The 22,487-nt window shown below is 36.6% G+C and overlaps 1 protein-coding gene across 3 annotated transcripts; it reads left to right on the top strand.

The window, feature by feature from the left end:
• The first annotated feature begins 14,185 nt into the window (after window positions 1-14,185).
• Window positions 14,186-22,320, top strand: LOC108197472 (tRNA (guanine(37)-N1)-methyltransferase 1-like). 3 transcript variants are annotated; one of them, XM_017365105.2, is made up of 12 exons: window positions 14,186-14,342; window positions 15,102-15,237; window positions 16,648-16,745; window positions 17,290-17,394; window positions 18,309-18,371; window positions 18,525-18,598; window positions 19,737-20,247; window positions 20,375-20,494; window positions 20,663-20,803; window positions 21,634-21,740; window positions 21,891-21,965; window positions 22,047-22,320. In XM_017365105.2, exons 2-12 carry the CDS (start codon window positions 15,143-15,145, stop codon window positions 22,125-22,127), a joined length of 1,470 nt encoding a protein of 489 aa, XP_017220594.1. In that variant the 5' UTR covers window positions 14,186-14,342; window positions 15,102-15,142; the 3' UTR covers window positions 22,128-22,320. The 3 variants fall into 3 exon arrangements, with proteins under 3 accessions (XP_017220594.1, XP_063939553.1, XP_063939554.1); XM_064083483.1 differs by lacking the exon at window positions 14,186-14,342 and having other exon boundaries at window positions 16,648-16,732; XM_064083484.1 differs by lacking the exons at window positions 14,186-14,342; window positions 16,648-16,745.
• Window positions 22,321-22,487: the final 167 nt, after the last annotated feature.

Genomic DNA, 22,487 nt, shown 5'->3' with positions numbered 1-22,487 from the left:
CTCCATGGGTGTTGATACTGGCTTACATTCAAGCATACCAAACCTTTTTAGTAAGTCTGTAGCATACTTTTGTTGACAAAGAAACAGCCCATTTTCAGTATGATCAACCTCTAATCCCAAGAAGTGCTTGAGTTCTCCTAGTTCCTTCATCTGAAAACGGACTGATAAATTTTTCTTTGTCTGAAAAATTTCTTCGATGTCATCTCCTGTAATGATTAAATCATCTACGTATACCAACACCACTGCCAACTTCCCTTCTCTTATTTTAACAAATAAACTAGAATCTGATTGTGCCATCACATAACCACATAGGCTTAAAAACTCAGCTATCTTCCCATACCACGCACGTGGTGCCTGCTTTAATCCGTAAAGCGCTTTTCTGAGTTTGCAAACAAAATTAGGATGAGTTACACTTTCGAAACCACTTGGTTGATTCATGTAAATCACTCGGTCCAACTCTCCATGTAAAAACGTAGGGCTGTCAAAAATATTCGAAAGATCCGATATCCGTCCGAAAAATCCGCAACCGTATCCGAGAAAAAGCGGATATTATTCGTATCCGAAATAAAACGGATATTATCCGTATCCGAATCCGTGATATTCGAATCCGAAATTAAATACATATATGATATTTAAATTATATAATATATAAGTATATGTAATTAAAATTTTGTTTTATTTAGCTTGTGGTGTGTGTTTATGCATTAAATAATACATTTACATAAATTTTATATAATTGTACAAATACTCAAACACTTTATACATATATAAAAATATTATTTGAGCTTAGTCATAAAAAAATTGTTCGAAAATCATCGTTAATACGGTAGAGTCATAAAAAATATCCGACATCCGTCTGAAATATCCGCATTCGTATCCGAGAATAAGCGGATATTATCCGTATCCGAATTAAAGCGGATATTATCCGTATCTGAATCCGGCCATTGCGGATACGGATACGGATATAGGCATATCCGTATCCGAATTATCCGTTTGACAACCCTATAAAAACGCATTCTTCACATTTATTTGCCACAACTTCCAATTTTTGTTAGCCGCCAATGCAAGCAAGACTCTTACAGTTGTGAGTTTTGCCACCGGACTAAACGTTTCATCGTAGTCTAGTCCGTACTGCTGAGAGAAGCCGCGAGCTACTAGTCGAGCCTTATGTCTCTCAACTGACCCATCTGGACGGCGCTTTATTTTGTAAACCCATTTGCAGGATATAGGTTTCACATCGTGTGGCTTTGACACTAATTCCCAAGTTTGATTTTCTTGAAGGGAATTGATCTCATCTTTCATAGCTGTTATCCATTCTGATTTTTGTGATGCTTCTTCGAACGTCTCAGGTTCTATTTCTTCGATCATTGCTGCATTAGCATATCTAACATTTGCCCTCCGAGTTCTTGTTGACCTTCGTAATGGAGCTGATTCTTCACCAGAATTATAGCTTTCATCTGGTTGTTGATACATACCAGATTGCCAAGGATTTTGTGTGACGTTTGGCTCATCATCATTACGTATATCTCCATCTGAACTTGGCAAAATTTGAACAATATGCTCACTCATCTTTTGTTCCAACTTTTTCTCAAATTCTTCAGAGTTAGGCGTTGTTTCTTTCTCTGAAGTCCACCACGAAGATGCTTCATCAAAAACCACATTACGTGATGTGTAACATCTTCCGGTTGTTGGATCACAACACTTCCATCCTTTCCGTTGATTGTCATATCCCACAAAGATACATCTGATTGCTTTCTTATCAATCTTGCTACGTAAATGATCAGGAACAAATACATAACAAACACAACCAAACACCCGAAGATAACTTACAGCAGGTTTCTTTCCCCATAATTTTTCAAAGGGCGTGACGAAATCCAGCCTTGGTTGAGGAAGCTTGTTAATGACATGAGATGCCGTAGTTATAGCTTCAGCCCAATATTTTCCAGGCACGTTATTAGCATGTAACATACTCCGACATATTTCAGCAAGATGTCGATTTTTCCTCTCTGCAACACCGTTTTGCTGGGGTGTGTTTGCACATGTAAATTGATGACGGATTTTATTAGCTCGTAGATATTGACTAAATTCCTTCGAGCTATACTCTCCTCCATTGTCTGTACGTAAGCACTTGATTTTGTGAGTTGACTCCCCTTCGATTAAGTCTTTAAACTCCTTGAATTTCAGAAATGTTTCAGATTTTTCCTTCATAAGAAAGACCCATACATATCTTGAAAAATCATCAATAAATGTAACCATATATCGCATTCCGCCGATCGATGGCTGTTTAACAGGCCCAAATACATCAGAGTGCACCAACTCCAGTGGCTCCTTTGCTTTAAACTTTGAGTCTTCATATGGCAATTGATGTGCTTTACCGTACTGACATCCGGCACATACGGTATCTGTCCGTACTTCAATTTGAGGAAGTCCTTTAAGCATCGCTTTCTTCATCATCAAATTTAGCTTGGAATAGCTAACGTGACCCAACCGCATATGCCACAACTCTGCTGTGTCATTTCTTCGTGTTTTGTCTACATATGCAGATTCTGCAGACATTACATAAACTGATTCCAACTTCTGCCCCTGCATCGTTGGCTTTTCAGATATATTAAGGTCTTGAAATACCTTCACATCGTTTGGACCAAAGACAACATAGTGACCAGATGAAGTTATTTGAGCCACGGATAATAGATTCTTCTTCATTCCTGGAACATGATAAACATTCTGAAGTGACACTTCATTCTGATTATACCGAGGCATAACAGCAGCTTTTCCAATATGAGCTATTGGTAATTTCGAGTTGTCGGCCGTTACCACCACCCGATTTCCCATATACTCAGACAAGTTTTGCATCTTATGTTTATCACCCGTCATGTGATTTGAACATCCGGAGTCAACAATCCAATCATTCTTATAATCGATCTTCTCTTTTGTTGTCATTTGGAAAGCTGATAAATCTTCAGCATTAGCTAATAATGCTTCTGCATCCCAACTATCTTCTTCATTAGTGCTGGATGTAGCAATATTACTCTCTAAAGACTTCTTCTTTGACCAACAATCTTTCTCCATATGGCCCTTCTTTCCACAATTATAACACTTTCCATCAAATCTCTTGGTATTATCTCGATTTGCGAAAGTTCCACCTGAACGGAAACCTCTCTCTCCCTGATGACTTTTTGACATGCCACCAAATTTCTTGAATCCGCCCCTGCTCTGCTGTTTTGTACCGCCTCTGCTGCTGTGCTTGGTGTAGAGTGCTTCTTCTTCACCTTTCAGCGAGACTCCCTCCATTTGCTTTGTCATGGCCTCTTGGCCTGCTAGCAAATTTTCGTACTCAACAAGAGATGGCTGTGTCGGCCAACCTTGCACAGCACTCACAAAACTCCTGTATTCAGGTTTTAAGCCATGGATAATTATTCTCTTTATCCTGGCTTCTCCAATAGCAGCCGTTGAATCCAAATCTGAAATTTCACGGCATATGGACTTCACCTTGTGGAAGTATTGAGCAATCGTCATTTCCCTTTGCGCCATTGAGAGCAATTCATTTTCCAGAATTTGTAACTTAGTATCATTCTTCTTTGAAAAGAGTGTTGTGAAAGTGTCCCAGGCTTCCTTCGGTGTTTTTACATCCCGAATATGATCTAACATTTCTTCCTCAATGGTGGTCTTCAAAGCAAACATTGCTTTGCCTGCTTTAATCTTCCACTTGCGGACAGCATCCTCAGTTATTGGCTGAGATACTTCAGTCCCTCCAACAACCTCCCACAGGTCCTGACCTTGCAAGTAAGATTCAATACAGGTGGACCATGTATTGTAGTTCTGATTGTTAAGCTTCTTGATTCCTCCCACCACTTGAAGATCACCCATCTTGTCTTCTGATTATTGATAATACAACCTTTGCTCTGATACCAATTGTTGAAAAACACTCTCTGTATTCACTCTTCTCTCTTTAGAAAAAGAACACACTAGTTACACTAACAAGTATGAACTGATCTTTTCTCTCTAGACTTAAGAAACAAACTGTTACTTGTTATATTAATAAACTCAGATACAAAGGATATTTATAGGTGCCAGCAAACCATCTACACCTTACAATATAATATACCAGACATAATCTAAGCCGTTGAATTGTATAATCATATACTAATTCAACCAGAAACTATCCAACCAGAAACTAGTAGTTGCCTTTACTATACTGCTGGACTACATAACTAGAAACCAGAAAATTGGTAGCTGTAACTTAGACTTTGGGGTTACTTGGGACTAGTATTGACTTTAACAACGACTTGTGCTGAAGAGTTTATAGCACGAGCTATATAGCTCTTGTCTTGTAGCCCGTCTTCTAGAGGGTGGTTCATGCAACTATGCAAGTGGCTTACAGGAAATTACAGTCACTCTTATCCAAAAACTCACATATGCATTAAATTTTATATTTTAGTGGTTATCGTATATATTTATTGATGTTTCTAGCTAATAGCCGGTATGTAAAATTTTAGAAATTTTGTGTAATACACAGATTTAAAAAGATTTGAATAACTTATGAATTATGATATATCAATAACCTGACATATATAATATCAATGCCTAGGGATAGTGAGGCAAGTCAAGTGTTGGAGATTTATAGTATTATTTCAAGACATGTCTTCTTATAAAACTCAATCGCCTCGTCTACTGATAAGAAACTTATTTCAAAATACTTAGTGTTAGAAACTTATTGAACTTATTTCAAAACACATCTTCTAGTATAGTTCTATGGTCTTCTAAATAGCACATATATATGTTCTGTGTTAGAGACTTGTTCAATTTATTATGTATTAAGTTATTTTTTAGACAATTTTTCCTATTTGCCTTATGCCCCTCCTTTCATCAAATCCTCCATCCGTCACTGATTATAGTAAATTTTTACATCTAGGATTAAAAAGGTTTTGATAGTAGAAAGGCTCCCACAACTTTCAACCCCTCGATTCTGAATAAACATTATCTGATACATCAAATACTAATATTAATATATATTTTGAATTTAAAAGTAAGGATGAAGGGACTATGAAACATTTCCTAATCATTTCTTGGAGATTATGGGAGAAGAATTTATGAATATAAGAATGTAGTCAGTTTCTTATTAATATTAATAAGAAACTACCTTCCCAGACCATCCTATGTCGTAACAACTAACAAAGCTATTACTAAGAAAGTAGTGTCATACTTTCCAAAAGAAAAAGGGAAAAGAAAGAGTAGCGTCTTATATTCTTCAAACTCAGTATATACACTAACAGGAGAATTTATTTGGTAGCTGCCAAATTCAATTTTAATACTCATCTTATATTTCTGGACTGATGACTCAGTTGCCGTCTTGCCGTGGTCAATACAGTGACACTTCTCCAGGACGCATGTTTATGTGCAAAAAAAAGAGGAAAATTTTGTTGGGAGTCACAGTGAAAATCACAGCAACAATGTATAGAGCAGTTATATTATATAAACAAGTGTAGGCCAACGAAACCACAACAATATAGCATGCACGAAGATCGTATATACAATAATCAGTGACTGATAAATTACAAGAAAAGAAGAGAAAGGCGCACCTTACACCGTCGCTAGAATTAGTATACAGAACAGCTGAGTCGCCTAGCCCTTCGATGAAGACTAGACTGTTCTTGAAGTGATTATTGCCCCACTACGCTGTGATGGGTAGTCGCAATATCGCTCCCAGGATAAAACAGCACAGACCGAACCGCTCACAGACACGAGTACGATCAACAGCGATCAACACCTCAGTTCGCCCGAGAACAGTATGTATATGTGTATATATCGGAGTAGATGGTGAGAGTGTAAGAGAGAAGAATGAGAATGGTGTTTGTGTTTTTCCCGTGCTACAACTCAAGTGTCGAGGCTCACTATTTATAGTGAGGCCAAGGCACCAACACACCGTCCAGATTCATCTGTCCAGGTTCAATGAATCTGTATCTGTCAGACATTCTGACCAGATTCATTTGTCCAGGTTCAATGAATCTGTATCTGTCAAACATTCTGACCAGATTCATTTGTCCAGGTTCAATGAATCTGTATCTGTCAGACATTCGGACCAGATTCATTTGTCCAGGTTCAATGAATCTGTATCTGTCAGATATACCGACCAGATTCATTTGTCCAGATTCAATGAATCTGTATCTGTCAGATATACTGACCAGATTCATTTGTCCAGATTCAATGAATCTGTATCTGTCAGATATACTGACCAGATTCATTTGTCCAGATTAAATGAATCACATTCTCATTTCAAGCTCTTTCAAGCCACTGTATTCAACTCTATTTCTCAATGGATTTCACTAAGAAAATGTCCCGGAAATTACATCAAGAACATATTAAAAAATATGCTTTAAACTTTCCATTTTCTAACAATCCCCCACAAATCCATATAGATATGCATATTAGTCCTCATCATGACTTGTTTTTCAGAGTAGGTACCCTTCCGGGTTTGAACCCTCCTAAGTCCCCTACTTCGATGGCTACCGGATATAGATGGATTGTTTCACCTTGAATCTCTATCCGTTGGGTGTAACCACACTCCATAGACGACGACAGGTCAAAGGCTATGGTGCCGATCTACGGCTTTGAGACATTAATGGTCGTGTCTCGATCCTGTTCGTCGAATGTTTCAAGGAATAACCCTTTCCTCTAATTGCGACCTCACAATTACATTCGCTTAGCTGGGCATCTCCAGAGATGTACTGCAACCATCTCGTCAAATGACTTGACCCCATTCAGAGTTCTAAAAACTCTTGCTATACTTGCAGTGTCAGTACCTTTTAGGTTTGCAGGGGATAGACTCAGATGCATAAGTATCTACATTGTAGTTAAAGGTACTACCGATCCACCCTTACAGCTTGTTTACCACATTGAATACACTTTGAGGGATCTCCTCTCAGATGTATTGGGTTCCCGCTGTAGATGAATCATGATGGGTTATCAGTCCCATCCCCAACCTTGACTTAAGGACAACAGCATGCTCAAGCCCTTTAGTCAGTGGATCAGCTATGTTATCTTGAGTTCCAATGAACTCAATAGCAATAGTCCGATCAGACACCAAACCCCTTATAGACTTAAGTCTAACTTGGATGTGTCTCTTTGTTTTAGCATTATACTTGACACTTCTGATCTTGTCGATAGTTGTACGGCTATCACAATGAACAGAAATTGCCGGTAGCGGACGACTTACTACAGGTAACACAGACATGAGTCCATGTAACCATTCAGCCTCCGTACCCGTGGCATCCAATGCACACAACTCGGCCTCAAACGTAGACCGAGTTACTATAGTCTGTCTAGTCGACTTCCAGGATACTGCTCCACCCGCAAGGGTAAACAGATATCCAGTCACTCCATTGGAACCAGACTTCTTAGCTATCCAACTTGCATCACTATATCCCTCAAGCACACTCGGATATCTCCTGTAGTGCAACCCAAGATATATGGTGCCTTTCAGATATCTAAGTACTCTATCTAGAGCATCCCAATGAGTTCTGTTTGGACAGCTTGTATATCTTGCTAACTTAGACACAGAATATGTTATATCTGGTCTAGTACCATTAGCAAGATATTGCAAACTACCAATAATCTGAGAATATCTTAACTGAGACACAGGTACACCTGAAGCATTCTTGATAAGAGCAACTTTAGGATCATATGGTGTACTAGCAATTCTACAATTTGAATAACCATACTTCTCAAGTATAGATTTCTCTATATAATGAGATTGTGACAAGGTTATTCCCTCAGTTGACTGAGTCAACTTGAGTCCAAGAATCACATTCGCCTCACCCATGTCCTTCATTTCAAAGTGTTTTTTCAAGAAATTCTTTGTCTCGTTAATAATCTCAATATTGGTTCCAAACAGTAGTATATCATCCACATACAAGCACAACACAATATGTTCATTTCCTTTAACCTTATAGTAGACACACTTGTCATTATCATTAACTATAAAATCAAAAGTCAAAACAGTGTCATCAAACTTTTTGTGCCAGTCTCTAGGTGCTTGTTTCAAGCCGTAGATGGATTTGACTAACTTACATACTTTGCTCTCATTGCCAGATGCAACAAATCCCTCAGGCTGATCCATATAAATCTCTTCTTCAAGATCACCATGAAGAAAAGCTGTCTTTACATCCATTTGATGGATGATAAGACCATGTACGGAAGCCAATGCTACAAGCATTCGGATCGTTGTCAATCTTGCAACAGGAGAGTATGTATCAAAGTAGTCAATACCTTCTCTTTGCCTAAAACCTTTAGCAACCAATCTAGCTTTATACTTATCTATTGAGCCATCTGGTTTCATCTTCCTTTTGAAGATCCACCTACATCCTATAGTAGAACACCCAGGAGGGAGGTCAACCAACTCCCATGTTCCGTTAGAAACAATAGAGTCAATTTCACTCTTCACAGCGCCTTTCCAGTGCCTAGATTCCGAAGAATCCATGGCTTGTCGGAAAGTCAAAGGTTCGTCCTCGACATTGTAAGTGATAAAATCACTTCCAAAGTCCTTAACTACCTTTGCACGCTTGCTCCTTCTAGGTTCCTCAACTTCATTAGGAGTAGAGCTACTAGTAGGATCTGCCCCCACATTTGTCATCTTTTCCACATGATCGGGAATAGAACTAGATGTGTGAGTAGGATCAACACTAGAAGAACTTTGAGGTATACCAGTCTTCATAGGGAAGACATCCTCAAAGAATGTTGCATCACGAAACTCAACTATCGTGTTTGCCACTATACCATCTATGTCAGATTTTAATACTAAAAATCTCATAGCTGTAGTGGTTTCGAGATAGCCCAGAAAGATACAATCAACAGTTTTCGGCCCTAGTTTCTTTCTCTTGTGTTCAGGGACAAGTACCTTCGCAAGGCACCCCCACACACGAAGATACTTTAGACTAGTTTTCCTGCCTTTCCATAATTCGTAAGGTGTCTTGTCCATATGTTTCAGAGGGACTCTATTCAGAATATGGCAAGCCGTATTCAGAGCCTCCCCCCACATGTACTTGGGCAACCCCGAATTAATCAACATACTGTTAATCATATCTTTAAAAGTTCTGTTCTTTCGTTCTGCCACCCCATTAGACTCAGGTGTATATGGTGGAGTCACCTCATGAATTATACCATTGCTCTTGCAAAATTCATTAAAGGTGTTTCCCGTATATTCACCACCTCTATCAGATCTCAAACGTTTAAGTACTTTACCAGTTTGTGTTTCAACTTCAGTTTTAAATCTAATGAATTTTTCAAGTGCTTCATCTTTATGTTTAAGAAAATAAACATAACAATATCTACTACAATCATCTATAAAGGTAATGAAATATCTACAGTGTTCCTTAGTCAACACACCACCAAATTCACATATGTCCGAGTGCACTAAATCTAACAAGTCAGAATCCCTAACCACACTATGAAAAGGTTTCCTTGTTAGTTTAGCTGTCACACATACTTGACATTTAGTTTTCTTATCAATGGCATGCTTTGGAATCAACTCTAAGTTCATCATATTCTTTAGAGCACCAAAATTTAAATGACCAAGCCTAGAGTGCCACAAATCGGATGATTCAATATTATTAACAGAAGGAGAAGCAATATCATTAATAAAACCGCCTAAAACAGGCTCCACATTTATTAAAAACAAGCCGTCTGACAAGTAGCCCTTGCCAAAAAACACACCAGTCTGAGTAATAACTACTTTATTACACTTTAAAGAAAGTTCAAAGCCATTTTTAACTAAACAACTTCCACTAATAATATTTCTACGAATCTCGGGAACATGATGCACTCTAGTAAGGGATAGAACACGCCCTGAAGCAAACTTCAGGTCCACGTTTCCTATTCCACGAACTTGAGCCGCACTAGCATTCCCCATCGTCACTGTCATCCCATGAGCCTGTTGATAAGATACAAACAGAGTAATATCAGCACAAATGTGCACATTAGCTCCCGTATCAATCAACCACTCATTAGACAGATAAGTGGAAAATAGTTCAGGGTTGTACTTAACATACCCGTCATTGGTTTCAGAAGCAACAGCCTCACCAACAACCATGTTAAGCACAGGCCCATCAGTGGTTCCAAGCACAGTATTTGCTTGTGCTACCACCTCAGCTTTCTTTGCTTTCTTTACAGGACAGTCCTTACTCCAATGACCAACCTGTCCACAAGACCAACATGGTTTGTTGGCCTTTGATTTCTTAGCCTTGCCCTTGTCAGTTTTGGGCTTAGTGTTCACCTTCTTAGCGACAGACTTTCTTTTCTGTCCCACAGTCACTACATTGACCTTCGAGCTACCAGATTCAGTTGGCATCACATGTCCCTGTTTGGACTTGTGCTGCTCCTGCACAGAGATATCCAGCATCAGGCTAGTCCAAGTGATCTCTCCCTTCTGCCTTTTCAGGGAGAGTGCAAACTCTTCCCAAGACTTAGGGAGTTTTTCAATCACAGACATAACCAAAAACTTTTCAGGAAGGTCCATTCCGGACTCCTTCAAAGCATGCACCAACGTCTCAAACTCATGCACCTGCTCAGTCATGGATTTTGTATCCACCAGTTTGAAGTCCAGGAACTTAGCCACAGAATACTTTTCCAACCCTTGCGAGTCAGTATTGTGTGTCTGATCAAGTTTCTCCCACAAGGTCTTAGCAGTGTAGGAGTCAGATGAGTAAACATCGAACAGAGTGTTCGTTAAGGCTGCTAGAATAGCAGCCCTAGCCACCCCATCCTTTTCCTCCCACATAGCATAGGCCTTAAGGGTTTCAGCCTTTTCCTGTACCACAACTGGTTTCTCATACTGCAACACCGGCCATAGACCCTTAACCGTAAGCCACAGTTTCATCTTTTTCTGCCAACGAGAAAAAGAAACTCCCCCACCGAATTTATCAGGAATACCTGATAAATCAATGGGCTGTGGAAAACGATACGTAGTCCAATCGATGTTACTAGTAACACCAGACCCAGAACCAGCACCACCACCAACAACAGAATCCGCAATCTCATTAACCATCTTGCTTACTACACAATATAACAGATAATCACTTCAAGATTGTTGGGAGTCACAGTGAAAATCACAGCAACAATGTATAGAGCAGTTATATTATATAAACAAGTGTAGGCCAACGAAACCACAACAATATAGCATGCACGAAGATCGTATATACAATAATCAGTGACTGATAAATTACAAGAAAAGAAGAGAAAGGCGCACCTTACACCGTCGCTAGAATTAGTATACAGAACAGCTGAGTCGCCTAGCCCTTCGATGAAGACTAGACTGTTCTTGAAGTGATTATTGCCCCACTACGCTGTGATGGGTAGTCGCAATATCGCTCCCAGGATAAAACAGCACAGACCGAACCGCTCACAGACACGAGTACGATCAACAGCGATCAACACCTCAGTTCGCCCGAGAACAGTATGTATATGTGTATATATCGGAGTAGATGGTGAGAGTGTAAGAGAGAAGAATGAGAATGGTGTTTGTGTTTTTCCCGTGCTACAACTCAAGTGTCGAGGCTCACTATTTATAGTGAGGCCAAGGCACCAACACACCGTCCAGATTCATCTGTCCAGGTTCAATGAATCTGTATCTGTCAGACATTCTGACCAGATTCATTTGTCCAGGTTCAATGAATCTGTATCTGTCAAACATTCTGACCAGATTCATTTGTCCAGGTTCAATGAATCTGTATCTGTCAGACATTCGGACCAGATTCATTTGTCCAGGTTCAATGAATCTGTATCTGTCAGATATACCGACCAGATTCATTTGTCCAGATTCAATGAATCTGTATCTGTCAGATATACTGACCAGATTCATTTGTCCAGATTCAATGAATCTGTATCTGTCAGATATACTGACCAGATTCATTTGTCCAGATTAAATGAATCACATTCTCATTTCAAGCTCTTTCAAGCCACTGTATTCAACTCTATTTCTCAATGGATTTCACTAAGAAAATGTCCCGGAAATTACATCAAGAACATATTAAAAAATATGCTTTAAACTTTCCATTTTCTAACAAATTTAAACTTATTTCCGACCAAAGAATATTTAACTTCAACAATCATTATGTTTTCGGCATCTTCGATGAGCTTTGCTATAGCCTATAATGATCAGTTAAATTAGATCTGTAGGACATCTTATAGAATTTGTTGAAGATGCAAGACATTGTGCTTCGATGATGTTGGCTATATTTTACATGCTATAATTCAAAAATAGTATGTTATTAATATTTTAAATTGTTATAATAAATAATATCACTTTAATATGGTAACAAGTGATATATGTAATCTCCCTGCAGAATTTTTTACATGCTTGTATTTATTCATTGGAGTTTGACTATAATTGTGGATAAAAGGAGAGTATGGACATGGCTGTAAATGAGTTGATACGCTCGATAACCGCTCAATATTCGGTTCGAAAAGAGTTCGGTTCGAGCTCGGTTCAATTCATAAGCGAGTCGATCTTGAGCACAATTTTAAGGTTCGTTTTATAAACGAGCTGAACTTGAGCACACTAAAGTTTGACTCGATAGTTCGCGAACAAGTTCGAATTATGAGTTCGTGAACATGATTCGTGAACTTGGCTCGTGAGCGTAGCTCGTGAACATGAAAATATTGTTAGAATTTTAATTTATTTTTTTTAATTAAATTAAATAACAAACAAGCTCGTAAATAAATTTATGAGCATAAGCTAGCTCGTTAGCAAAGTTTATCAAACAAGCTCGTGAACAAAATTAATGAGCGGTTGACGAGCAAAAATTTGTGACATATGTTCGTGAGCGCAAGTTAATGAGCGGTTCGTGAGCAAAAGCTCGTGATACATGTTCGTGAACAGAGTTATTTCTTAATGAATCGATCCTCAAACAATATTTTTGGCTCGATCCAAGCTCGAGCTCGAGCTCACTAATTTTTTAACAAACGATACACGAGCACTTTAGAGTTCGGCTCGGCTAATTTACACCCCTTGTATGGTTGGAGTTTTTGGTATGTCAACTTACTTTTTAGCCGAGATTTTTCATGGTAGGAATTGCTATAAATTATATGGAAAAACACAATGTCTTGCGATTTACAAAAATAATTATTCTACTTTTTTAAATATAATATGCATGGAGTTAATTATCAAGTTGGGCACTGAAGTGGGTTTAATGTATCAAATTGGTCACTGAACTCAAAACGGTGTCAAGATGGTCACTAAAATCACCATAAATATCAAACAAGTACCTTGAAATATGAGTTCAAGTATTAAAAATATTATTTATTAAGTTTTACACATTATTCTAAGATGTTACCACAACCAACTAAAAGGTTATGACTTATAGTATTTAAAATAATATATTTATATTTTATCAAATTTATTTATTATTTATATTTTATTAGATAGTTATTTTCTTTGTTTTAATTAAAAATAAATAATAAATAAACTTGATAAAATCTAAATATATTATCATAAATATTAGAAGTCATAACCTTTTGCTTGGTTTTGGTAACATTCAAAAATAATGTGTAAAACTTTATAAATAATATTTTTAGTGCCTGAACTTATATTTTAAGATACATGTTTGATATTTATGGCCATTTCAGTGACCATCTTGATACCGTTTTGAGTTCAGTGACCAATTTGATACATTAAGCCCATTTGAGTGACCAACCAGATAATTAACCCAATATGCATGTAGTCCGATGTTTCAGACTATCTTAAAGCAAAAAAGAAAATTAAAATGATTATATTATATTTTATCTTATTTTATTCCAATATTTTGTGTACAAGCCTTTTTTTTTTTTTTTTTGCACAGGCTTGGACGATACAAAACACGTTTTGAAGCTGAAAATACTACTCCCTCCGTCCCACCCATTTCTTTACACTTTACTTCTTGGGTGTCCCACCCAATTCTTTACATTTCAAAACTTACCAAAAATAGTCAATAGGTCCCACCACTTCTCCACTTTTCTTTCCTTTTCACACTACTTTTACTCCACTATTTTATTTTTATACATTAAAAATCAATGGGTCCCATCACTTTACCCACTTTTCTTCCTCTTTTCCACTACTTTATACATATTCCTTAACCTCCGTGCCCCTCCGTGCCCAACCTATTTGATAAGAAATGGGGGGACGGAGTGAGTACTGAAATAAGCGGCCCATTTAGCCATCTAATTGGGCTTTACTCATAGCCCTAACGTAAAGAATTAACCCGTAAACCCTGATTGAGTTCACAACACTTAAACCCTAATTCAATATCAATAAAATTACCCAAATTGAAGTCTTAAAGCTTCTTGTAAAATTTGTGTAAAGGGGTTCTCCTAAAGTGAGTTCTTGCTCCTTTTTTTTTCCTTTTTTTTATTTTATTGAAAAGAGTTTTTGATAATTCATTGTGCTGTTCTGAAGTTGAAAGAATTATGATTCGGCTATACAAAGATTCTATCTTTTTTGTATGTACTTTAGTTTATTGATATGGTTAATGCATATAAGTACTGGGTTTTGCTTGAAATTCACACATTGTTTTGGCTTTAGTAGAATTGATGAAGCTGAATTTGTGGTTTTGCAAATTTCGATACCATTGAAAGTTTTAGTTGTTTGAGGATTGTTTAAATTTATGAATGTGTTTAGTGCGAAGACGATGGGAATGTTAGAAGTGAAATGGAAGTATGCTAGAGTTAAAAATATGATAGGTAATATGATAGGGAATAATTTATGTGAAATATACGAGCTGACAGATGGGATGAACATTGATAGATAAATTAAAGAGATAGAATGAGAACTAGTTTAAGTTTGTTGAATGGAATGGAGAAACTAGTATCGCTCATGCAAGTCCAGAAATGTAGGTTACCTCGGATTCCGATCCATCCAACCAGATAACGAATCACTACAATTATCTCACTTTAAGCCTTTTGCTATTCATTGACATGAATTGCACTTATCATATTGAGCTTTATTTTATGTTGGTTAGGTCTGGCTAGCAAAGTGTCGCATACTCATATTGGTGTTACTTTATCAGAAAAACTATAGAGTTTAGAATGGTATGCAACTGTACCTTTTTTGAAATAGTTGTTTCTTTATCCTTCAGGACACTAGCAGTGAAAGTTTGATACTGATTGGGACTGCAAAATGTTGGATGAGAGCAAGCTTGATGTGGAGTTGAAGTTGTTTGCAATTCGCATCCCTCGGGAGATGTGCAAGGCTGTAGGCAGATTGCTACATGGGTATGAACTTCATTTTCAGTGTTCTGTAAGGTTTAACTAAGTTCTGTTTCATATATTTATCATATGGTTAACTAAGTTATATCAAATTAAGTTGGAATTCTCAATATCAGTTCTAGTTATAATATCTTGTGTGATTTGTGCGGTTGTGCCTTTTTTAAATGCTGTAAATATATGTTGATCTTCACACTTCAAGGGGTTATGATGTGGACCAGGAAATTTACAGATTCATCTGTATCTATCGTATGTCATTGGAACAAAGCTATTTGTAACTAGCTACAAACGTCAATTATGTAAGATAAATATGTTATTAGGAATTGAATATTCTAGTTATGGCTGTAGGATAATCAAAAGGATTTTTATTCATCTGTTTACTAGTTTTCTTATAATTAGGATTGTACTTGCTCGTGGAGTTTTGAAATTGTTATTACTCTCACATTATGGGTTGTAAGCCAAACAAATTTCTTTCCTCTGTGGTTGGAAATGCTAGGGGTAGTGCCTTTTTTGTAGTTAAGTCACCTTAGGGCTATTATTAGCAGTAATTTGCCCAAGCTTAATGCTGTTTTTAATTCTCATCCTGCTTCAGGTTTCAATTTTAGAATTAAGGCAGTGTTTCTGGTTATCCATGTTATTTTGTTTCGTGTTAAAATTTACTCATCTTTGACAGAAATTAGTATACAAGCTTGAAGGATTATGATTCTGAGTCAGTTCAGATTTGGGTTAGTTTAGGCATAACTGTGTCATTATTGGGCTTGTCTCTGTAAATTGTGCCATCTGTAGTGCCAAACATTGCCATTCCTGGATTCTCTTGAATATTCTATAGTTGTAGTGCGTATAAGAAATACAGAATAGGGAATTTAGTAAGACTAGCAAGTGGTAAAATATATAAAATTAGATTACATAATTTTATTGGGTTGGAAGTGATCTATTACATGTTTTATTGTATTAGAATTTTGTTAGATTCTAGCCTATAACCCGTGCGAAGCACGAATGATTTTCAATAGTTAATAATTTTCATATGTGTGTTTAAATTAATAATTTATTTTAATATGTTGTTGATGAGATACGAACCTTAGACCTTTAGTCGCATAAATGTAGAAATTTTAATCTAACGGTTCTAATCAATTTGATTTAAGTGATCCAACAGTTATAATCCACCGTACCAGATACAAGCCAACGACCAAACTTTTGCATGTTTAGCTTTAATAAAATGGTATAGATGTACTTTGGTGATAAATCAATTACTAGTTTTCTCACAAATGCAATTATTATGTAGATATCAAAACATAAGTTTTTTTTTCCAGATGGAGCGAAGCCTTCTATCTTTGGCTGCCAATTGAATTATGCGTTTATATGTATTTAAAAGGAAACTAAGACATACATGACATTGTACATTTGTCATTCTACTTCTAGGTACTTGATTGACAGACCTCGAATCAGTCCCATCACCAAAGATCCAGCAAATGAGAAATGTCGTTATATTATACTATCAGAGAAGGTTCAGAATCCTGGTATTTTAGCATGAACATTCTTTTGAGTTTTTATTTGACTTGGCCTGTTCTAGTCATGTGCATTTAATTTTTGAGAATCCTGATTCCTGATAACAAACTCTGGGGGCCACTGCTAGTGATTCAATGGCTCTTATTTAGGTGCTGTAAGATTTTGAAATGTATGCAACTTCTTGTCTTCATCGTAATAGCCACATAACCATCAATCAGTTATTTCAAGCTTGCAGTCAATTCCTGTTCTTTATGTGCTATTATATTTTGGGACTTCATTGATCTTATAGCCTAATAAACCTTTAAGTGCTATGCAAGATTTTTTCAACTGTGTGAAGAATTCAACTAGTTGATGTTCGTTAATTTTCCTCAGCTTTACTTCATCTATTGCTGGTACCATATTTCTTGTTCTGTTCATATGTATGTTTTAGTTGCATCGACAGGCGCTTACTGCCCATCTTTAATAAACAATGATTATACGAGTCATGTGTACTTTTTAATGAGTGGCCAATAGGAAAGTCATAATGATGTGATCTTTTATCTTTATGCATAACAGATTTATCTGATATTCCAAGTGAAAAAATTGACGAGCTGAAGAAGCTTTTTGAAGTGGAAGTAGTTCCTTATTCAATGACCCTTGGATATTCCTACTGGGGTGCAGGTCAGTTATGTGCATTAGAGTATGTTATGTTTCTTTCAGGGGACATGATTACATGAATATACTGATTAGGAATAAGCGGTGTTTTTCTGTAAATTTGAATATCTATTTATGAAATAATCTCGTAGGAATCACGTCATAGAGTGTAATTCGTTATGACAGGAACATTCCACAGCATTTCTTCATTTTTACTATGGCTAGGGATAGGCTATACAATATGCATAGGCTGGCCATATACAGTTTTTCTTTCTTGGTCAAATACAGTTTAAGCTTTTCTTTTTAGAAGTTGTCAGGGGACTTGTAGCATATAACATATTCTATATCTAGCTTAAATTTAAAGCTCAAGTTAAAACTTTAAATTATTCTATGTTATCAATTTCTTTTTTGTTTTAACTCTTAACTTTTTACTTAAAATGGGTAAACTAAGCTTAGTTGAATTGTGTTAATTATCTTCACGTTTGTGAGATTTAACCACCTTCAGCAACTAATTGTTGTACTTGGTTATGACTAATAGCTCATCAAGAAGCAAGAGCTTCCTCGAGAGATCTCTTTTCAGCACCCTGTTAAGTCAATGTTAATATACAATAGATGACTCAGGCAGAAAATGCAATATAACATATGTGTCATTTATTAATGTTTTGATTCAGGCATCAAATAGACTATATCAACTTCATGATCCATGAATATGATTATTTCCTTCCATCATGTAAATACTTTGCCTAGTATGATTTCTTGCTTTTTATTCAATTAGTATAAGGTACTCCACCCCCTAAATACTTTACTCTCCTCTAACTGTAGATTATTGCAATAGTCATGTATGCTGTTGCGCTATTACATTAATTCTGTAAATCAGCAGCTGATGGTGAGCCACTTTGACCTGTTACTGACTAACCTCAATGGTTGATATTGCGCGATAGATCACGTGTTGAAGCAGATTCTTCCTCCCGGGCTTACAGCACAGTCATCATTTGAAACCATAGTTAAGTATCACTATTATAAATGTAATTTGTTTCAGTTTTCTGCTGTACCAGCTGTATACCTGCTGATGTAGTTCAATGTCAAGGGATTTCCTCTATCGGGCTGGAGCCTTCATCTCTACTTATGGACTTGACTAACATGCAGTATCTATGCAGGTCACATTGCCCATTTGAACATATGCCAGGAACTACTTCCTTACAAGGATATTATTGCGAAGGTCATATATGATGTGAGTTGCAGTGTTTCACTAGTCATGTCCTGTACTGTTATTCAAAAATATGCCTGAACTTGAATACTTTCCGTATTTGTAAGATACTCTTATATTTCCATTTATCTGTATATTACTATACATATAGACACATGACTAATACTAAATGATTCCTCCAACAACTGCTCTGCTAGTCTTTTTTGCTGAAGTAACTCGATTTGGTTGTTGCTGTTATGTTCATTTGTGTAGTCACTAGTTCTTTCTTTACTTATCCACTGCGAAGCCCAGAACCCTGTCTTCATAATTTTAAATTTTCAACATTTAGCTGCTATTTAGAGACACTATTTGTAGGAAGTAGATAAGTAGATATCTCTGTATTCAATGGCACGCCTCCATAATCTGTTGCATTTATGATTTTTTTGGGGGGGGGGGGGGGGCGCTTAGATTTTTAATTAAATGTGCTTGGTGCTGGAATCCTGTGACCAAGTACATGAAAGGTATTTTTTTTAGGTTTAATTCCCTCCATGATCTAACAAAAGCAAAGGAGAATTCCATAGGAAACACTGTTTGCAATAGTGATACCAAAGCATCTATTTATACTTTTTCTTTGTAGTGTGTGTGATTAATCTCTTTGAAAGACCTAGACAGTTCACAAATTGCATTCAGTGACTCCCACGTCTAGTTTGAATACCTAATGCACACACTCACACACACACATATCTGTTGCGTTGCAATGGAAATGGCAACATCTTATATTCTATGTACCATCTTTTTCTAATGGGGCATATGGTCTGAACCATGAATCGCCGATATTTATTTTCCTTAGATTATTGGTTTTTTAGTATTAATCTCCGACCTTTTGACATAAGAAGGTTGTCACAACTCCAAATTGAAGCGCTTAACATATTTTTTGAAACAAATTATGATTTAAGAGTTATTTTTCTTTCTTTTGTATGGGATATCAGTTTAGGGGTTTTGGACTAAGAAAAACAGAATTCATAAACTGAAAACAAAGTGCATAGGAGAAAGTGTAAAAGGTCTTTGTAATAGGCTGTGTGTCTGTGTCTAATCATTTAAATTGTGCCGTACTTTAAAAAGTATTGCTTATAGACATCTTTCACTTGCATCGTTTAATACTTTGTTTCCTTGATATCCTCAGAAAAATTATCCCTCTATCCAGACGGTTGTTAATAAAGTGGGAAGTATTACTAACGAGTTCCGTGTACCAAAGTTTGAAGTACTAGCTGGAAAAACTGACATGACTACCGAAGTAAAGCAGTGTGGAGCAACGTTCAAGCTTGATTATGGCTTGGTCTATTGGAATTCAAGGTTGGACCATGAACACGGAAGGTTGATATCGCTATTTCAAGCAGGGGAAACCATATGTGACATGTTTGCTGGTATTGGTCCATTCGCTATTCCAGCTGCAAAGAAAGGATGCCTAGTGTATGCAAATGATTTGAATCCAGACAGTGTTAATTATCTGAAGATCAATGCCAAAATCAACAAGGTTGAGGATTGCGTTCATACATACAACATGGATGCTAGAAAATTCATTGCACAACTGATGTCAGTTCCAACTTGCGAGACACAATATGTTGCTCCTTTTCCTGGGCCACTCAATGAACTGGGCGAAGTACCAAAAGAAGAAGACAGCGGGCAGACAAATGGTATACCTCCCACTCTACCCAGTAGTTTTCTTTTCTTTTCTTTTTTTGTTTTTTTTTGCAAGGACTCTCGCCAGTGAGTTATGTACTTAAAACATAATTATCAATATGATCTTTATATGTTCTGCAGGCAAGGTGAAAGAAGTTTCGTGCAGTAAGTCAATTACTTTGGACTCTGACAGAGTTGTGGGTATGAATGAAGATGCAACTGTGACTACTCTTAAACGACCTTCAGATGTTTCTGAAGAAGGTATTTTCAGAATTTCAGGGAGGTTAAATGGACACATAATGCTCTTTTAGTCATCAAATTAGTACTTTCTATTATAAGCTAATTTCAGCAAACTTGTATTTGTGTATGTAGCTTATTAGATATTATATTCATACTCTAAGTGCTGCTTTTTTAATATTTCTTTTGCAGAAGTTGGTGTTTGTGCAGCTTCAAAGGCAAGCAAGGGAAAAAATAAACGCATAAAAGCTTCTGTGTCAGTCAGTACTAAACCTTGGGAGCATGTTGATCATTTAATAATGAATCTTCCTGCTTCTGCCCTTCAATTTATTGGTATGTTTATATAAGTCATTGTATATATTTCTCTTTCTATCCCATATACATATACTTGCTGATTTGCACCAACTTGCTGATCCAGACATCAGTGTTCCGATATATAATTTCATGCTACTTGTTTTCTAACAGGGAGCTTAGAATATTTTTACATGTTACTGATCTCTGTTGTATATCATGCTATGCCCAAATTGTCAATCATCTATTTTTTAAAATTTATTTGGAAAAATGGCTATGCCAAAGCAAACCATATAATCTTTCGGTCCATTTTATGAATGATCTATTTATGTATATCTGAATCCCTATAAAAGTCGCATTTGTAGATATCTGCTGCATATTAAGCTTCAAGTTTTTTTATTATTTTATCCGCTGCAATATGAGATTTTATTACACAAATGATGCCATAATTGGCTAACTGATGACATCATGTCATTTTAATATGATGAAGTCTAATATGAAACTATTTCAAATTAAGATGCTCTTTCTGGCGTAGATGTTATTTTCAAATTATCTTTACAGAATGCATTTTATCAGATGTCATTTTTGGGTTTGTTACATCAACTTCATAGTTACAGGAGGTACTAAAACTTCCCAGAAATTGAGTTACATTGTAGAGTTCCTAGGTATATGAAATACATGTGTTTATTTCACTACTCTGAAACTAGACGTTCCATAGTAAATAGATTTCTGGCTTAGATGTTATACTCTATTTTTATGTGCCTAACTCTGATGTGCTTACTTGCTGTCCGGGCGGTTCAGTTTCCTATTGCTGATGCTTTTCTTTTTGCCCTTTGGACGAGCAATATGAAAATTTGATGTGTCTTTCACAGATTCATTCAGAGGTCTTATCCGGAGAAAATACTGGAAGGGCTCACTACCTTGGATTCATTGTTATTGCTTCATGAGGTCATCTGAGACGAGAGAATCAGTAATATCAGTAAGTTCCCGTATCATGGTCATTTTCACAAACTTTTTCTGGGTGTTTGCATGCACTGCATGATAAACTATTTATATAACTTAACTGAATAGTGTTGTACTCAATTCGCTCAATCGACAATTATTCCTCTATATATTGACTGTTTGACAGGAAGCCGAGTCCGCTTTAAAGGCTAGTATCAAAGATCCAGTATTTCATAGGGTTAGAGATGTTGCTCCATACAAGGTTTGAAGTAGTATCAGAACTGAGAGTTATATAAGCTATAATTCTATAATTCACAGTATAACCAACACTTCTGTATTGCAGGCTATGTATTGTTTAAGTTTCAAGCTGCCAGAAGAAGCCTGTATCGGTGAAGATGACTTGGAGATTCCCACACCGTGCTAATCTACAGATCAATATGTATAAGCACTTGCAGGATCTGTCTGAAAGAATCGCAGATTCGGTGATTTAACACATATGTTCCATAGTTCTCTTCTTAAATTTGAAAGGCAAAAAGCCCAAGTACAATACGCAGTGTAATCTGAAATAATCACTGAGAAACAATTATTCCAATATATAAAATTTTAAGTTCATGTTATCACATTTTTGTTAAACCGTATTATAGTTGTTAAAATGTTTGTATACTTTTAGGTTGCGTTCATCGGATGGAATGAAACGGGGGAGAAGGAATGAAACGGGGGAGAAGATAATAAAATTTGTACTATAAATTTGGGTTTAAATTTTTAGGTTAAATTTTATTTCTAC

The sequence above is a fragment of the Daucus carota genome, chromosome 8, assembly GCF_001625215.2.
Source record: "Daucus carota subsp. sativus chromosome 8, DH1 v3.0, whole genome shotgun sequence".
Taxonomy (NCBI): Eukaryota; Viridiplantae; Streptophyta; class Magnoliopsida; order Apiales; family Apiaceae; genus Daucus; species Daucus carota.
This window is presented reverse-complemented; position numbering and strand designations above follow the sequence as displayed.

Bases quoted from the DNA above. Each gene is read 5' to 3' on its own strand.
- LOC108197472 (XM_017365105.2), top strand. From the start codon at position 15,143: ATGTTGGATGAGAGCAAGCTTGATGTGGAGTTGAAGTTGTTTGCAATT. The intron at 18,372-18,524 runs TTAAGTATCACT...GTATCTATGCAG, and splicing joins GTCATCATTTGAAACCATAG to GTCACATTGCCCATTTGAAC. The intron at 21,966-22,046 runs GTTTGAAGTAGT...TCTGTATTGCAG, and splicing joins GAGATGTTGCTCCATACAAG to GCTATGTATTGTTTAAGTTT.